The sequence below is a fragment of the Phaethon aethereus genome (assembly GCF_964289735.1).
Source record: "Phaethon aethereus genome assembly, chromosome: 9".
In the NCBI taxonomy this organism is placed as follows: domain Eukaryota; kingdom Metazoa; phylum Chordata; class Aves; order Phaethontiformes; family Phaethontidae; genus Phaethon; species Phaethon aethereus.
This window is the reverse complement of record NC_138585.1, coordinates 28055941-28073890: the sequence shown is the minus strand read 5'-3', so window position 1 is coordinate 28073890 and position 17950 is coordinate 28055941. Positions and strand designations below refer to the sequence as shown.

The following is a 17950-nucleotide window of genomic DNA, read 5'->3' as shown; positions in this document are numbered from 1 at the left end:
CTCTCGTGGCTGTGCTGAGAAAAGTATTAGTTTCACATGGGCCTCGAGGAGAAAGATGACATTGTAAAACTATTCCTTGCTTAGGGACAACTCAGGCATGAAGAATTATTCAAATTAATTTTGACGTCCTAGCTCTTCAAACATTTCAAATGCTGCCTTTATCTGGATTGAGTTACAAATATTCTGTAAGGTTGGGAAACTTCTTGGAGGCAAAAAAAAGGGACTCTTCAGAGTAACTGGCATAAAATTAGCCAACATTTGTCACATTTGATCAAAAAAAAGTCAACCGTGAGAACACTTATAAATTTCACAACGTCGTATTTACAAAATGTGCATGCTTACATTTCAGCCACCCATATTCAAAGGTCTATACAATGGCCACTTACACAGGTATTACATATGAATCATGTATAGAGCAGTAGAAAATTAAACCATATACACATCTTTTAATCCTCTACTTAGTCAACTAAATGAGCTAGTCTTAGGTTTGGGCTACAGTTCTTCAGCTAAATGTTTCAAGTCTGGCACATCAGTAAGAGCACAACTGCAAGGCAGCCAAAACTGTTATAACTTCACACCTGTGGAGCTGCTCCCTCATTTCCCGCACGTTCCCACAGACAGACACCCGGTGCCGACAAGCAACCAAAGCTGGTTTTTAAGACTCTATTTAGGATTCCTTTTAGACATGTGTTCCTCAAATAAATAGACATATAAATAACTTGAAATTCACTATGCAAAGCTGTAAAGCATTTAAATATTTGTTATCCCATCCATATATCAGTAAAAGTTTTAATCTATTTAACAGTGTACTCAAATAAAATTAACTTACAAATTAGGAAAAAACAGTTGACATTGTATTTGCTAGGGTAACTCAAGTCAAGAAGAGCAATGTCTGTCAAAAGAGTTTAAATGCCTAGATTAAATGCCTTTTAATTGCTGTTTCCATCTCCTTCCCGTTTTCTGTACGCTTTGTTCAACATTTGTATTTCTTCCTGATAACCATCTCTTTCCATATGCTGCTTTTTACTGTTCTGCCGATGAGCTTCGACAGTGTCTGGAATTGATATGTTGATATCGCTGTCAGGATTGTTTGATGGTATGAAGAGGGAGTAGGAGGCAGTTTCCCCTAAATCACATGAGACAAACCTGTTTTCTTTCCGTGAATAACGTAAGGATGGAGACCTTACCTGTGTGGAGGACTGGCTGATATTACTGATGATTGACACAGTATCCAGGGCCTCTTCATTGTCACAAATTTCAAGTACCTCTAAATGAATTTTAACACTTGTGTCAGCAAACGTATTAGGAGACTCCTCCGGGTTTGGCTCGTGACCAACACTTTTAGATCGATATACTTCAATTTTCTTTGACGTGGGTGTTATTTTTTGCCCTTCAGTGCTTACCTCGTACGTAGACAAAGAGAGCGTTTTCCCCGTGGGCGCCTGAAGAGATACAGTTCCTTGAAATGCACACAGAGGGATAGCTAAGGCCCCACCTGATTGCTGAAAAGAGAAAGAATGACCATTATCTAATGCTAATTTTTGAAGATAGATTCCATTATAAATGAGCCAGTTCTGCTTAGTCTGTTAAATTATTTTACTGTTGTAGACTTTTCCTTGTGGTATTTTAGAAACCTGGTATTTATGACTTTAAAGAGTAAAAGAAGTGTTTTATCATTATACACTTTAATATAAAAAGTGAAGTCTGAAGTGACTGTGACTCAGCTACAGGACACACACACTTTATTAGAATAGTCTACACTTGACGTTTCATTGCAGCCAGTCCACAAGAAGACAGCCAGCACTAGCAGGCACCTCTCCAGCTAGTAGTCCCAGGCACCTCTGAACGTGTTTTCACTCTCCTTCAATCAGATCAAGATACTGAGCTCCTCGAGCTCCTCATGCAGTGACCAAAAGGAGAGAAATGACACCAGAGGGCTGTTCAAAACCAGCACCCTACGCTGACAACATCAGACTCCCTCAGGCACCCTGTCTTAATTAGTTAAATTAGGTGCATAAAGTTAGATGGCTTAGCTACCAAGCTGAACTTCCAAAAAAAACTCATCACATATTATACAAGGAACTTCTTTGTGCATTTTATTTTTATAGTGGAAATAATATTCATTCAATGGTATCAGTTGGAAATCTGTGATAAAGATTTGCAGCGCCACTATCCTGACAGCCAGATGGCCCATCCAGCACCTCGCTCTCAAACACATTTCATAGTGGTTCTAGAAGCCAGTATGGGACAGCTTTTCTAGAACAAAGCCAAATTTATCAGTAAAGAAATTTTCATACACTTGAAGGCAGAGAAAGAAAATTCAGTTACAGCTCTGCAGTACTACAGGTTATGCTCAAACCAAGAGCTTTTAGCAGTTGCTAAAAGTTTCAGAGGCTGTAAATAAATAAAGGCATTACACAAAGAAATCACCGAGTGCTTGCGTGGAGAACAGAGGACATGGCTTGCTCCTATGTGGACTGTGGTAGTTGACTCAGTGGTAGGTTGCTATATGTTCCCTTCCATAGTGCTGCAGGACAGATCCTGACTCTCTCTTGCTATAAAGACTCTAATTTTTAACTGTGGAGGGTGTCCATTCAGTGACTGACCTTGGACAGAACAAAAGTGGTGGCAGAAGTAGACACACACAGCAAAGAAACACCAGAGTCAGGTTCAGAGAGTCTCACTGAGGGCTCATCTACTGTCCATTACTCACCTGCTTCGCTCCACTTGGGCCTTGACTGCTCACCGAGAAGGGATTACCATTTGGTCTTACCCACTAAAAAATACTATTAAAATGCACCGCAGCTTTGCCAAAAGCAGACTCCGTGGCAGGCAGTGAAGTGCTGACTTCGGGACAGGGCAGTTCCCGAGGAAGGGCCGCACTGGTTCAGAGGGAAATGCGCGGCAGAGAAGGCTAGTGAGAACAGGGGAAGGGGCAGAATCCAGCTCTGCACCCACACTAGGGAGAAGCGTGCGCCGAGGGTACTGAAAAGCTGCCGGGGAGCAAGGCGAATCACCCCGCCAGGCTTCTGTGTTGCCATTGCTGTGCCGCTTTCAGGACCCGCTAACGATCTTTTAAATCTCCCTCAAATACCTCCAGGTGACATGGCTGTGTGAGCCGGACTCACTCCTGTCGCACGGCAGCTCCCCCTCCAGCGAGGTGCCCCCCGCTCCCGCCGCTGCTGCCCGGCAGGGCAAACCCCCAGCCCAAACCTCGCGCTCCCCCGTCCTCCCGCTACACACAGGCACAGCACAGGCGCCCTCCTTGGGCGCGTGTCACCTTCTGGATGATGTGGGAATAAGAAACAGTACTACAGCAATCAATGCATGAGGTGAAAAAATGGCAGTCGATGTATCAGTCCTTTAGGGGCTTTTAGGGAGTCTAGGAGAGCGGGGTATGCCTCTTCGTTTGTGAGGGTTGCAATTAATCCACTGTAACCAAGGGACAAACCGCAGAAACCCTAGGCTCTGGAAAGGACCGGTCTTTCCCGGAGAAGTGACAGGGCGATGCCCTGAGCTCACCCTCGGAAGCAGAAGCTCCAATATTGTCCTCCTGGGAACCGATTTGTCTTATGCAAACTGTGTGAATAGAGAGGAAGAAAAGGAGTGACAAAGACCAGGTCTGATAACTGGCAGTATGCAGAAGCGCTAGCATTATTTCAGCACTGAAAGGACCCCTTCCACCTGGCCCAGTTCTGTTTAATGTTTCCTAGTAAAACTGATAAAGTGAGTAAGAACACAGAGGTTTAGGATATCGATTGGAAAGGTGAAATTGTTCATAGGGAGCTGGGAAGGGCAACTATTTGCTGATTATTAAAGGAAGCTGTTGTGATGAGACTTTAATCAAATTAGGCACAACTTTACGACCACACGGCTAAATCAAGTGCCACATTACCTCACGTTCACTAAAGAGCATGAAAAGGAAATTAGGTCACATTGCGTAGAAAAGTCTTGCCAGACTGTGACTTAATGTGGTCCTTTGACAAAGGAATTTGCCTGACAGAACCCTAGGAGCTGGCTTACTCCGCTGGAAGGAAATCAAAGTTGTATTAGTCTCCTTAACAGATCTGTCAGAGAAAAATGGTCCTGAAGTGTTCTTCCAACGTGCAGAACAGCTATCGTGCTGTGTCATTGAGCTGCAAAGGTCCCAGACCGGTGCCCGTTAGACAACAGCAGCTCACTGCCAGCTCCCGGCCGCTGTTCGAGTACAGAGCCGTGGTGGGTAGAGGGGCTCCCTCAGTGCAGCCCCCCTAAGGGTAAGCACCAGCAGCCTTTGTTTCAAAGGCAATGATGAGGGAGCTTTTTTTAAAGCACAGTTAGGTGTTGGCACTTACATTTTCTCTAGTACTAAGTAATTAGGATCACGCCTCCAGGAAAGATGTGTGAATAACTGTTTTCTCAGCTTGAGGAAGCTCTTGTCCACTTGTCTTCCATCCCGGGTGCTTACTAAGGCCACGAGAGGACAGAGCAGCAAATCTAGCTCTGGGTAAGGTCAAGTGGGCAAAGCCTACTGTTCTAAGCAGCACGGGCAGAGGCACAAGGTTAGCATCTTGGATATTGCAACAGATAGAGCCTGGATACCTGACAATTTTGGTAACACACATTTAGAATGGTGTTTCTCTTGGATACAAGCCCTACAGCTCTGTTTCCAGCTCCCTGTCTAGTTTCTGCAATCAACACTGAAAGTCCTTTGCAGGGTCAGTTAAGAGTGTCTGCATTTCTTGCCGTTAATCAAGCTCAGAGTCTGAAGGACCATCTGAAACAGCACTTAGATTATACTGAAAGACATCTAAAGATGTTAAAAAAAAAAAGTTAAATAAGAACTGATTACTTCAGTGCAAGGTTACGTTCTACTTAATAAAACACTGCAGATTTGTCAGGCTGAACGTCAAGAACACGGAAGGATATGTCTGAGGCACCTGGCGGGAGAATGAGTAATCCTCACTCGCTGGAATGAATGCTCCAGTTCTGGAGAATGAGAAATTTTCCAACGACCGCAGAGTTAGTGGCTCTTTCCAAAAGTCTGTTTTCTATTGAGAAATCAGTATTTACTTTCAGAAGTGCAAAGGATACACCAACCCTTCTATGCCACTTCCCAGTCACTAACTAGGAGGCCAGTAAACTACGTCATTTTCCACTAGAAAAAAATTCCAGTAGAAATATTGTTCAATTACAGACGCCTTCACCTATTTCTACAAGCAGAGACTCCATTTGTCTCTTTGCAAACCGTGCATCGTAACGCCACGCACCCGTGACTGTGACAGTAACCACCGCCCTTGCAGGGAGCAGCTTTCAAATCACGGCTTAAGCTCCCTCAGCGCAGCGACCCAGTTGCGAGGAAACTAGACTATCAACTGCAAGCTCTGACGAAGTAGACGTGTGTGAAACGAACCCCTTTGTCATCAACGCAAAATGTTCAAAGTTTAACAAAATTACTGAAAAAAAGTAAGCAGCATTTACATGACACTACAGAACTTACTAAGCAGAGTTTATTAAAAATTCAGTCAAATCCCGGAATTACATGGTAGGGGAAGGCAGGAATAAAGCCCGAGGAGAGATCTCAGCCGCGGAACTGAAAATTCACCGCTACGTGCTGAGGGCAACTAGCGCTACCTTGGCTGGCCCAAAGTGCCACAGCCCCAGGAAGACGTCTGTGCTCACGCTGGAGGGGCCACTGACGGCGACCGTCCCTCCGCAGCCAGAGCCAGGAAGGGGCTAGTGACCCACATCTGGGTGCGGCCCTTCAGCTCCTCAGCAATGCGCAGGGCACTGAAGCCCACAGCCAGCATCCTGCCGGGATCAGAGCTGCCGCCCGCCCCGAGCTTTGCCAGCTTCGCTCCAGAGTCAAGCGGCCCAACAGAAAAACACTGTGAATAAAACCAGTTAGCCCAAAAGAGGGAAGAATGCCTTTCTGGCTTTATGTATACCCAGGAAAAATTGATTATTACTGGAATTACTTTCAGCATAAATTACTACTAATGAGAACAGAATGTGACCCTTATCTTGTCCTTGGTATCATTATTAAATACCCGTTTTTGCTTCTTATGACACATCCATGGCAATAAATAGGAATCTACTAGCAAACCAGACTATACTGGTACATCCTGTGGAAAAGTGTTTCATCATCCACTCCCACTGTTACCTACAGTTCAGCTTTCTGGTTTTAAGCCTTACAATGCAATTTAATTCTAAAGCAGTAGGATGAGGAAGCAATCTGAGCAATGCTTAACTTTGTGAAGCAATGCTTAACTTTTAAATGTCTTCAGTTCATCTTTACAGGTTCCTGTATCTCATCTCTGCATTATTTTAGCGTGAACAAGAGCATTCACAGTTGTAGAAGGGTTATGATTCATTTTTACTTCAGTGAAAATAGAGAGAGATCCACTGTGCTGTTTCTGAACGTCTGCCATCTCACTCTCCACAGCCTGGGCCCAAAGTGCTTTTTGAAAGGCTACTGCTCTACCCGGCTCCTTCCACACTCTTTTGCCCACACGCTTTGTATTCTTGTATCTAAAAGAAAACCTAGTTTCTAAAAGAAATACACGTTAGCTCCTCCCACACAACTTATCCTATGCATTCTCTTTTTAAAGCACTTCCACGCAGATATTTTTAAGAAGGTACAGAAGTCTTACGGCCACTTGTTTCTCGGGTCGTATTCAGAAAGACGTTTTGATGCTATCTTGACAATGCCTGCAGGAATCGGGCACTAGCATAAAGGTAAAAAGCTTTGTGAAATAAAATAAAACCCTATCTTTACAACTGAAATGCCATTTTGCAGCTTTTGTGTCTTGGCAGTTTTACAGCGTATTTGATAAATGTTTATAATTATCATTATTTCTAAATAAAATGCAGAATCATTTCTACAACTCCAGTATCGTGTTTGTTTTATCAGGATTAGTTATACCAGGATTTGTTGTATTATCACAAAGACACCCCACAGGTGAAGTGCATTCTTTCTAACTCCCATGCATCTCATACCCCTTTGGCATCCATGGCAACCACAGAGGACAAGGAAGTCAACGATTCTGGTCCTGTGTGGTGAAGACTTGTCTTTCTAAGACCTTACTCACTCTCAACTAGGAGAGGTGAAGGAAGGATCAGACACTTACGTGCTTGAACATAGCAGATTTAAAATTAAGTCTGTTCTGGTTCTTATATCCCCTTATAGATGCTTTTTCTCTGCGTGCACACATGCATAGATACATACAGGTATATATTTATTCATTTTACACATGCATCATTTTACACACATTTACCTTTTTACAACCGATTTCTTAATTTCTGGTGGGATTGAAAGGTTTCAATTTGGAAATGCTCAAATGTTTCTATTTAAAAAATCACGGCATTCCCCAGTCAAAACATTCTGTAAGCCAAAATCGCTATCTTTATGCTGAGGCCAGCTTCAACTGAATACTACAGAGTATCTGCCAGGTCTCATACACGTTGAGCCGAGCACTAAATCTCAGCTGTCCCTCTGGAGGACTGTTTTCTGCAGGTTCGCATCACAGAAACAGCAAGCCGGTAATTTTGAAAGTTGCTTAATATACATCCACAGGCCGTTCATCACTCGGGAACGCTGCAGGATCTCCAACGCCGTGACGTTTGCCACGAGCTCCTGCCAACGGGAGCTGCCCCTCCCTTGCCTGGTTTTACTTTTTGTGGAGAGTGTTGATTTCCGTCACGTCGGACCACAGGGCATACCCCCTGCACCGCTCCTGCCCGAGGCGGCTGGAGGCTCTGCCTGCTAGAATCTGGGACAGGGATTTCACTGGAGAACTACATGTACCAGCACATGCATTTTTAACAAGCAAAGACAAAAAATTACAATGAAATAAATCACAAATGTACTTGTTCCTTAAGGAGTGCTGACGCATTCTGAACAGAGAAATCTCTGCATAATTGATAAAGCGAATCCTTTCATTATTAAATTAAATTATCCACCTTCCAGATGTCACAGAAGACAGAAAGTAGCTGTTGTTGCTATGAGACAAACCTTCCTCACAGCCGCTGTAGTTTCAGACCAGGCTGCCCCGTCCTGTTCCGCTGCCCCAGCAGACTTGGAGCCGGATTCGCCGGGGGAGGCCGCTGTCGCGCAGGGGAGGCTCCAGCCGCCGCAGAGGACGTGACCGAGCCCCGCGGCTGGGCACCGCGCCCCGGCAGAAAGGCTTCAGCCTGGAGGTGCTCAAAGCAGTGAGAAGGGGCCCACCAAGAGCCACCTGACTTACAGTTTTTACATGATCCTACTAAGGCCGTTTATGGACCCTAGAAACTCCGCAGCCTTGCCTGCACAGAAAATAAGTTTTTGATCCGTAAGGCTTTTTTGAGGGGGGAGGGAAGGGAAGGGCAAGCTGACTTTTGCAGAATCTGTTACTGTATTTCTCTTTGCAAAGTGGCAGCAACTAAAGCAAAAGACCCTTTTCTATCTGGTTTGCCGTGAAATAGTTATACTTACGTGAAATATTAATAAAGGGGCATTAAGCTGCAAGTACACTCGAAGAAAATTTTAATTTCATCACTTGCCAGAGCAGAGCCTCATTCTACACGCTGGTAAGTGCCTCCCAAGGGTGTATGGCATTCCCTCTGCTTCCCTTTAGTGTCTGCAGGAGTTGATCAGCAATTTGCAGAGCTGGGCGCTTACAGAAAAGTCAGGAATGTATGACTGCAATCGACTTGGAATACCATTTCTGATGTATTTACATGTGATGTGCAAAATAATTTAAAACTTTATAAGTGATCAAGAATTTATTCTGCTAGAGGAAGCCTAGAAAATTCTTTAAGGCTAACATATTAGTATTTCAAGTACCAAAAATTTCTACATACTTTTCACATTTTATATCCAGTGTAACTGGATTAAGCCTATTACAAGACCTTAAACTCTGTGGTCCCAGTTTTCCAGTGCTTAGCACCTGCAGAGACCATTGTCCAGTCTAGATAAGCACACACTTCCCAGGATTTCCTGGTAATTTTTTGTTCACAGAGTGGATGACGGCACAGCAGGGAAAGGAAAGCATGAACAACTTCATTCTCCAAACATGATTATCGATTAATACTTCATCTCCCGAGAACAAAGCTGACTGTTCCAGAAGTGGCTCCTAAGCTAGGTAATGCTTAGGTAACGCTTGTTAGCAACTGAAATCAAAGATAAACTGTTCAGAGCCACATGACTGGAGCGGTGGCTCACGCAGCTCACAGTTCAGTTTGATTTTAAAGACAATAAATTCCTGTTGCAATATGGTAAAGGCCAGTGGAGAAGAAAATGGTGAACTGGGGGAAGAAAGGAAATGCCTAAGAGCCTGGAATTCCTACATGATCAAGGAGAAGAAGAAAGTTTGTTTGGAGGATGCTCCAGTGCACCTAAGTTAGGAGCTACCCTCCCTGACTATGCAAGAAGGCTGCGTACTCAGACATTTAAAGTTTGAACTAGTTGCCCAAACATGGTTGTCTAGTGCCATCAGAGATGCCAGAGGATTCACGGCATCCTCAAAAAACTTTGAAATATAACAGGGGATTAATGAGACACCTACAGCCTCCTGAAGAAGCAGCAGCTGGAGGCCGAGTGGGACACCCTAAGGCATCTCAACTGGTTCTACATGCCTGTGGCTGGGCAAACGACTCAAGCACGAGGTGTAGACTCTCCCTCACGATTCCTAATTTTAAAATGTCACGAATCACAGGTCCTGGAATAATAAGATAGGTGTAACATTAGTGTTACAGCGAAGTAGAGGTCATATTAGAGTGTGTATCTCGTCTCTGTAAAAGGTAGGAGAGCTTTGATGTGAGGTCCCAGAATGGAGTGTGACTCTCCCACGCCTGCGGAACGGCACAGTGGCAGAGCCACGAACGGACAGCAGGTTTTGCTGCGTCCCAGTCCAACGCCACCCCCATTGGGCCATGCTGCCTTCCCAAACAGAAGTATCAGCAATCTAAATAAAGCTCTAATGAGTTTGCATTCCTAATTACTTTGGTGGAATACAACTCTCGCTGAAAAGTTCTATTTTTAGAATGTTTCCAGTAAAGATCGCCATGTTTTTTTCCAGAGACAATGTGTTTTCTGTTTCTTTTAAAATAGAGGCTTAATCTTCCACTTCCCTAAAAATAAAAATTAGCTGCAGTAAAACTAATTACTGCAATGATTTACCCTTTGAGAGGCTGACTGCAGTAAATTTAGAGCTAATAGGGTACGACAAGAATAGACAAGCTCACCTCAGATGACCTGAAAACCAGTACTTGCCATTGGACTGCCCAACGTGGACAGACCTTTGTTTGGAGCAAATTAGTAACAGAAAGCGCAACAGAGGCATCCCAGGTAAGAACACTGGCATCTACCTGCCAGAACTTCTGTAGCCTGGGGCTGAAGTAACCAAGCTCAACAGAAAGCCCTTTAATATTCCAGAAATAAGGCACGTGGCACCTTTCGTGCCCCCCTGCAGCATGGGTGCAGCACGGACCGAAGGCACCTGGCTTTAAGGCCATTCAGATGAGGCCAGGGCTCTCCCTCCTGCTGGGCTTCGTGGGAGGCATCTGCCACGAGCTTCAGTTTCTCTGTCGTCTGTAATCACTGACGTCCTACAGAAGTCTAGATGCTCTGCGCCTACTTACGCTGATTACAAACAATCTGTTTTCACGTGACGATTTGCTATTTCAAATCTATTACATTTAAATAGTCTTCTTCACAGGCAGAATAGCTGATTTTACAAGAAACAGCTCTCTCCAATATGGAAACAGGCTTGCCTCATGGGATTTGCTGATACGTTTGGCTTTCAGCAAACTGCTTGCCTTCAGGACACCAGTTTCACATCCTACACCGATCTTTCAAAAATAACTGGGAAAACATGTGTGTCTGTTTTGATTTGTATGTTTGTTATTTTTAATAAGATTTTTAGAACAAGTACAGACTTGGTCCTCATTGTTATTGTAATTGTGTGCGTTTGTTCTCACAACACAGTGTGAGGCGTTTATGACAATTTCTAATAGTTTATTCGCACTTTCAGGTAAAAAAAGAGTATGCAGAATTAAAATTTCAGTGTTAGTTTTAATTATTTGCGTGAAGATAAATATTTGGGGTGTGTGGAAGAAACAGAGATACTATTCAAAATCTACAGTAGAGGAACATTTAAATTGTGAAGTCATGCACTTGAAAGTTTAAAAAATGCCGGCACTGTGGTGACCTGGCCAAATTAATTCTGGCTCTTGTACCTCTATCTTGTGTGGTTTCCTCACATGGTACACTAAATGTAGGCAACAACTGACCGTGCAATTGAAGGCTAAGGTCATGGCCCATGTGTACCCCTATGGGTGTTCATACGGACAGGGAGGTGGAGAAGCTACTGAGGTTTTGAAAGCAGAACAATGAGGCTAGCACCGCACTGAGGCAACCACCTCGCTCCTGGCTGTAGAGATAGCTCCACCCCTGCATCTCCATTGCGCGGTATCGAGGAGTCTCAACTAACAAAGGTTTTGTCAACTGGACCACAATTAAAGCAGTGTTAGTATCCAAAGAACTGAAATTTCCTGCTTTAGAAAGGTGCAACTCTTCAACCTACATATCACACACTAAAGAACATGGCTTTTGCATAATCATATGTATCTGCCAAAGCTTTCCTGCCATGAGCGTTTGAAAATGACTTCTTACGGTCCTGATGACAGGGCTGATTGCATTATTAATTGTCTGAAGAAGGCTGGTACTGCAGAAGAGAGAAGAGGTCTACTGGGCAGCATGTGGTGGGTGCAGAAATTAGGGCTTGGGCTGTCTGGTCCAGCTCGCTCCATCACCTTGTTACCCAGAAGTGGTCACTCTTTGCACAGGAGATGACCCGTTGACATTCACTCTCTTTTTTGTAATAGCTGCAAAACAGGGCCTTACCCTTTTCACCAGACTTGCCAAGTTTATATGATGTGTGTACTGCCAGTCCTGGAAAAAAGTTCTTAGTTCATTTGCAAGCATCATACTGACAGGCTTTCTGCTGAGCTGCAGGTATTCTAAAGCTAAACTGAAATGGCGTTTTTGCTTACTAGGAAGATATAATGAAGAAAAATATGTTGAAGAACAGCACAAGCCTTCCAAAAATGGAGAACATATCAGCCTAGAATGTAACGGCTTTATTGGAAGGTGTCTAAATTGCACTGCTTTTGTAACTCCTATTCCATTAAGTGGCATTAGGGCCAATGCACCAGGATTCCTTGGTCAGTGTGATATTGATTTTGTTTGTAGCGTTGTCTGTTCTCTCAGAAAAGGAACATTGGTACCATCCAGCGGCAGCTCTTTGCAGGATTGATTCCTGTAAGAGTCTCTGACATGGTGTCACTGGTCAGCTCCACAAGGCTTACTTATCCTCATTGCTTCTCCACAGCCCAGTTTTTTATTTCTTTTCTCTACTTCCATGCCTGCATGTATACTTGTATCTAACATTCACAAAAACCTGTTTAAGCAGCAGATCTGAACCAGACAGAATAAATGGCAGCCATAGGAAGCTAGCTGCTTCACAGCGGGGTGCCAGGTGAGGGAAGCGCTGTAGGAGCTTGCCTGTATTCAGCCTTGCCCTCCTGGGCAAAGGTTTCTACTCTCAGTATTTCTCCTGTTTGTGCAATCCAAGAGAGTGCCAACTGCAGTTTAACTGCAAGCAGAGAGTCAGCAAGCATCGCGACGGCCGCACCGCTTTGTCCCACTTGGAGCAAAGTTAGAAGACGATGTGAAATGCTCCATTGGTTTTCCAACCAAGGGAACACCACGTGCAGGAAGAGATAATTAATATGGGTACAGTTGTATACGCCAGCAGAAAGCAAATATAATCTTCAAGTCCATTTGTCACTCAGCTTCTATGCTGTGCCTGGTGTTTACTGGAATTTTTACAACTTTCCTGGAGTGAGAAAGATCCTGTGTATTTATCACTGCTAAAAAAACTTCAGACATACAGAGATACAGCGCTGACTCCTCCTAAGTGAAATAATTTACACAGCCTCCCCCTCTTTCTCTTTGCAGGGCACATAAATAAGTTCTATACAGAGAGTCTCTTAAAAGAGTTTGCTTGAGGCAAGCCATAGATGAGGTATCAAGTCAAAGAAAAAAATAATCAGAAAGTCTACAACATACTGCAAGCCTGGGAGATTTCTGTTGCCTGAAGGCACTTAACTATAGGCAAAAAAATACATGTCATGTACCCGATCTCTTTAAGAAAGGGAGATACACTGGTATTTTATGAGATGTTAAAGGTATCTTTCAAAAATGCAGCTGAGCAAGAGTTAGAAATGACAAGTACCATTTCTTCTCTCCCTCTCGATTACAGCTAGCCTATATAAGTATTAAATAAAACCTGCTGCCTCATTCTCCTTTCATGCCACTTTTATTCCAGAGAAATCACTTTGATGGAGTAACTCTTTACTCACAGAACAGACGATGAAGAGACAACCAGCTACGGCATCATTACTATCACTCCAAGGTAGTGCCATTTTTCCAAGTAGTACATAGCTTCAACAGAAAATCAAAGGCATCTCATATATTGTCTGGCACCCTACTCTCAAAAAAGCTAAACCAAAGTGATTGATACCTTTCTCACTGCTGCTTTAAGGTCTGAAAATAACAGAATACAAAATACTGCTTTCACAATACAAATTAAAATGGGCAGCCTTCTGCAAGTATCGCTTGTTGCTCAGAGGATGAAAGAAAAGTAACGTAGGGAGAGACTTCTTAGCCCTCGTTTCCCTGAATCCCTTCAGGCAAGTGAGCAGTGCAGGCCCGCTGGCACGCACTGCTCCCTCCTCAGACCGCCCCGGAAAACACTCAGTCCTGCTACGAGTTACCCTCCTCTGAAGTACTGGAGTGGTTGCTGCCATCAGTGTTTCAAACGGGAGCTTTATGCAGGCTGTGACAAAGCCCCACTAAATACAGTGGAATATTTCCCTGACTAAAAGCTGGGATGTCTGCACTTGGGGTGCTTTGGATCAGACCTGCTGCTGACTAACCTTGCTATTTACAAACTGTAGTAAAACGTGGTTGGATTTTTTTCCCATTTTGATAAAGTTTGAGTTGCTAAAAGTAACCTACCCACATCTGCTTCTGACCTTCCAACTTCCAAAGCCAATCCCAGTTTATTACCTGAGGTAAAAGCTTAGTTTTAACACTATTCCAGTATCACGCCTCTGCTTGCTGATGTGCAGCAGCAGGTCAGCCTGCAACTCACCCCTCGTACAGCATGTGAAGAGGCTGTCAGTGAGCTTCACCTCTACAGTAACGGCAGGACTGCGTGTTTATGAAATCCTTATGCCTTTATCTCACTATGCGAATCACATAACTTAAAAATCAGCAAAGACAGAAGTCATATTCACAAGGATCCAGCTGCAGGTGTTATTGGCAGGCCTTAAATTCTGGAGCACAGAGTCCTCAGCGCTGGCCAGTTTCCATTCAGCTGAAACTAATCATCTTTTGTCAAGGTGTCTGACCAGGTTTTAGCCAGGCACATAGGTTTTCACACTTTAATTCTTAATCACATTACAGCTGAATGGTTCGGTCACACCAGAACACTAGACACTATTTCCAGCTGCACCTGACCCAGCACTGAGGGGAGACCAGCAGTCTTAGTTCCTTACTCTGTTAATTTTTCATTAGAGATGCAAAGCCTTTCACCGGATCCTTACCCTTACCTAGCACTGCAAATCACCATCAAACGAGATGGAAACCGTCACCCAAAATTCAGTAAGATTTCAGCAAATCCTTTGGCTCAGAGGTTTTTTTACTATTAGGGAGTGGTGTGCACACTTGGCCAATCTGCCCAACATACACTGTAAGTTTGGGGGTAGCAAAATAGGAAACTTAACATTTCTTTTTAACTGAAAGAATAGCACATACAACCATCAGCACGGTGACTATAACCATTTAACAGCTCTGAGCCCCTCCTGCTATAGAAGCAGGGCTGGGAGGAAATGTATGAGATGGCTTTGTAGCACAGAAATATAAGGGGGCACATTTCCAGGGCACGGCACGTGGTTCAGCCTCTTGGCTTCCATTAGTGTTAATGGGAAAAACACAGCTATGTCCCTACCCTCAGGATGCAGCCCAAGAGGATATTTTTGCCTGTAAAGACTGCGATTTAATACACAGCACTGGATCCAGTATTCCCATCTCTGCCTTCATTTCATCAGCACAGCCACTGCCCCGTGCTAGCTTTGCAGCAAGACAAGATTTATGGAAGCTTTATTTTTGCACTCATTTTCCCCAGGTTGAAACAGAGGCAAAACCAGAGCTTTTAGGTGAAAGGGCTGAGTAAATTTACTGGAAAGTGTTAAAGAAAGAAAGAAAAAAGCACACATGACATGGTAGGAAGGAGCTTGAGGGGTGGGATGGAATAGGTGATATTTTTCACTTCTTCATATAGTGACATGCAAGAAGGTACGTCAATCCAAAGTCTTAAAATATGTAAACCAGTATTAAAGAAATGTACGTCCTCATTAATGTATTTATACTTATTATGGCATGTTGCCCCTTCCACTTGCTTCTCAGTCACAGGGAGCCACGTGGTGATGTCCCCCTTCAGCTGCCATCAGGTTTTGTTCTGCTGAATCGAATGTACCGCCACTTGCAGTACTTCTACAGTGGAGCAACGTATCAGGCTCCAGCTATGAAAATAAAACTAGAAGCAAGGCCAAACACAAGCCAAGGAAGCTGTTGCATTTCTTTAGGATTGTGACATAGTACGGATAAAAGCATTGATAAAAGGGTGGGTTTACTGCAGTAGCCTAAGAGAGCTGCTGTACCTTCTCTTTCCTTCCTAGCACCTCCTCTTGTACGCGTTCTCTCTCCTGCAGCACAGAAAGGCTCTACCAGCCCTCGCCACCCTCACCCCATCCCCATCCCAGCTCCGGCTGCCCTTCAGCTCCAGCACTGAAATCCTGGCAGGGAAACTCCCAAAGTCTGCCTCAAGGCTCAGCCGCATCCGATCAGACATTTCTTCCTACTCCACCCAATGCACTGCCAGACAATACGACAAAAAAAGTAACAGGCAAACATTGCATCTCTGCTGGCTTTTTGTGGCGTTGGTGTTGGGCTCCTTCCAGAAAGCGAAGACAAAACTGTCTCTAACCAGGCAACTGGAAGGCAAAGGATCTGCTGTCAGAGCTGTATCAAACTTCAGTTTTGCTGGATATTATAACTGTGCTGTGAACGGAGACCGCAGCCAGCAGCAGCTTGTAGTACCGCTGGGCTATATGTGTATTTTGCCCCAGCTTGGCTGGTGGGAAGCTCAGCAGAGTTTATCCAGATGATGTGCAGGACAGAGCTAAATTCCACTTTCCCTCTGTATTCTCAAGAGGATTCAGTACTGGCCGTGCAAGCAGAGTCCGATCTCCAGCTCAGCCCAGGGTTCCTTCCCTGGGCCCTCCCAGCATGGGAGCAGCAGATTAATGAGCAGAGAACTGGGCACTGCAGCGTGCCTGCTACTTCACACACTGTTTTCCTCCCTGGCAGAGGGAACGTATGAGAGACACCGCAGTTCCACGGGCCTAGACCTCCAGTTTCAGTACCTCACAGTGTTTGTATTACATGCATCTGGGTTTCAGAAGAAACCAGTAGACTGTCAGCAGCATAAAACTGCAGGGGTAGAGGAGCTGCCTGTGGAACTCAGCCCACTACATCGACTCCTAATGTAACCCAATTATTTTTAAGACCAGAACTAGGATCAACTCTTAGTGAGAGCAGCAGTGTCTATGATCAGGCAAGGGACCAACTAATTTCCATGAGATTAGGTCAATTCTTTCTGATGGCAGCCTGCAAAAAACTGCAGAGAACTTTAAAGTACTGCCATTACAGGCAGAACTTATAGCAGATGTACGGCAAAATAATCAGAGGTTTTGTCGGTAAGTAGAAGGGAAACCACAGTCTGCATGTATGGATGTTTCTGGAAAGGAAAAAAAGAACACTTCATACATTGCTCCTGCAGTAACTTTTTTTTGCGGTCTGTTAAAAGCTTGAAGAGCAGCTGCTCTACAATCACTAGAAGTGGCTAATAGCACAAGACTGGGTAAGGAACAGGAATAAATTAGTGAATGCTTAATAAATAAATAAATAATTTCATATAGTAAATTAGACACTCCTCAAAAAAGAAGGTTAAAAAAAGAAGATGGATCTTTCTTGAATTGTATTGCGTTTGACCAGCACTATTTATTTCAGTGGCTTTTGAGAGTGGCTTTTGTTGGAGCAGCCCTTTCACTCTAAACTACGTTCATGCAGGTGACTGAACTTTCTCTTTCCCACCCTGCTTTTCTCTGTTTTTAGCCCAGTTCAGAGTAAACAGAAGCACAAAACTAACAGCTGCAAGATCTTGTCACCAGTTCTCTGGTAACACAGCGTGCAAGGCAACGGAGAGCTGGCGCAATCCCTGCTACCCTCTCAGAAGCAATGCGCCGACCAAGCGCACCGCATGCAGCGCAACTGCACTGCATCTCCTGAGTAGCATCATTATTTTAACGTTATCAGATTAATGTATTTCTACCTCCAGATCATTACAGATACAAAAATAGCATAACTAATTAACCAGCTTAATATAAATCAACATGCGCACACACAGAGACACAGATTTTTTTAAACGATGTCAATTTTATAAATCAGTGCCAGTAAAAATCTCACTCACTGCTACGAACTCTGGAATTCAACATGGCCTTAAGGTGATCTGCGGAAGAAGCATACATGCTAATTACAGTTCCTTACATAAGCAACACTAAACAGGGTCTACAGAGAAAGCAGAATTTATTTGAAGTTAACACTTCACCTCTCAATGATTTCATGGCTTTTTAAAATAATATAGAGCGACAGGTCTGTGTGTTTCAGACAGGTCCCTCAAACGAAACACGAGCACAGATGCGCTCTCGTTTGTGGGAGAAGCCCTCCTTGCCTCTCCTTTCCCCTCACACCCACCCCTCCCCTGAAGTGGTGATCAGCACACAGCCCGCTCTGATTCTTGTC

At 44.1% G+C, this 17950-nt stretch overlaps 1 protein-coding gene across 1 annotated transcript in view; it reads right to left on the bottom strand.

Moving 5' to 3' along the window:
* Positions 1-929: 929 nt before the first annotated feature.
* Positions 930-17950, bottom strand: part of GPR149 (G protein-coupled receptor 149) — a gene marked incomplete at both ends in the record, with an annotated part of 24758 nt that continues 7737 nt past the window's right edge. The window contains one exon of the mRNA XM_082003891.1: positions 930-1502. Within this exon, the coding sequence (XP_081860017.1) occupies positions 930-1502 (573 nt within the window). The remainder of the gene's footprint in view (positions 1503-17950) is intronic.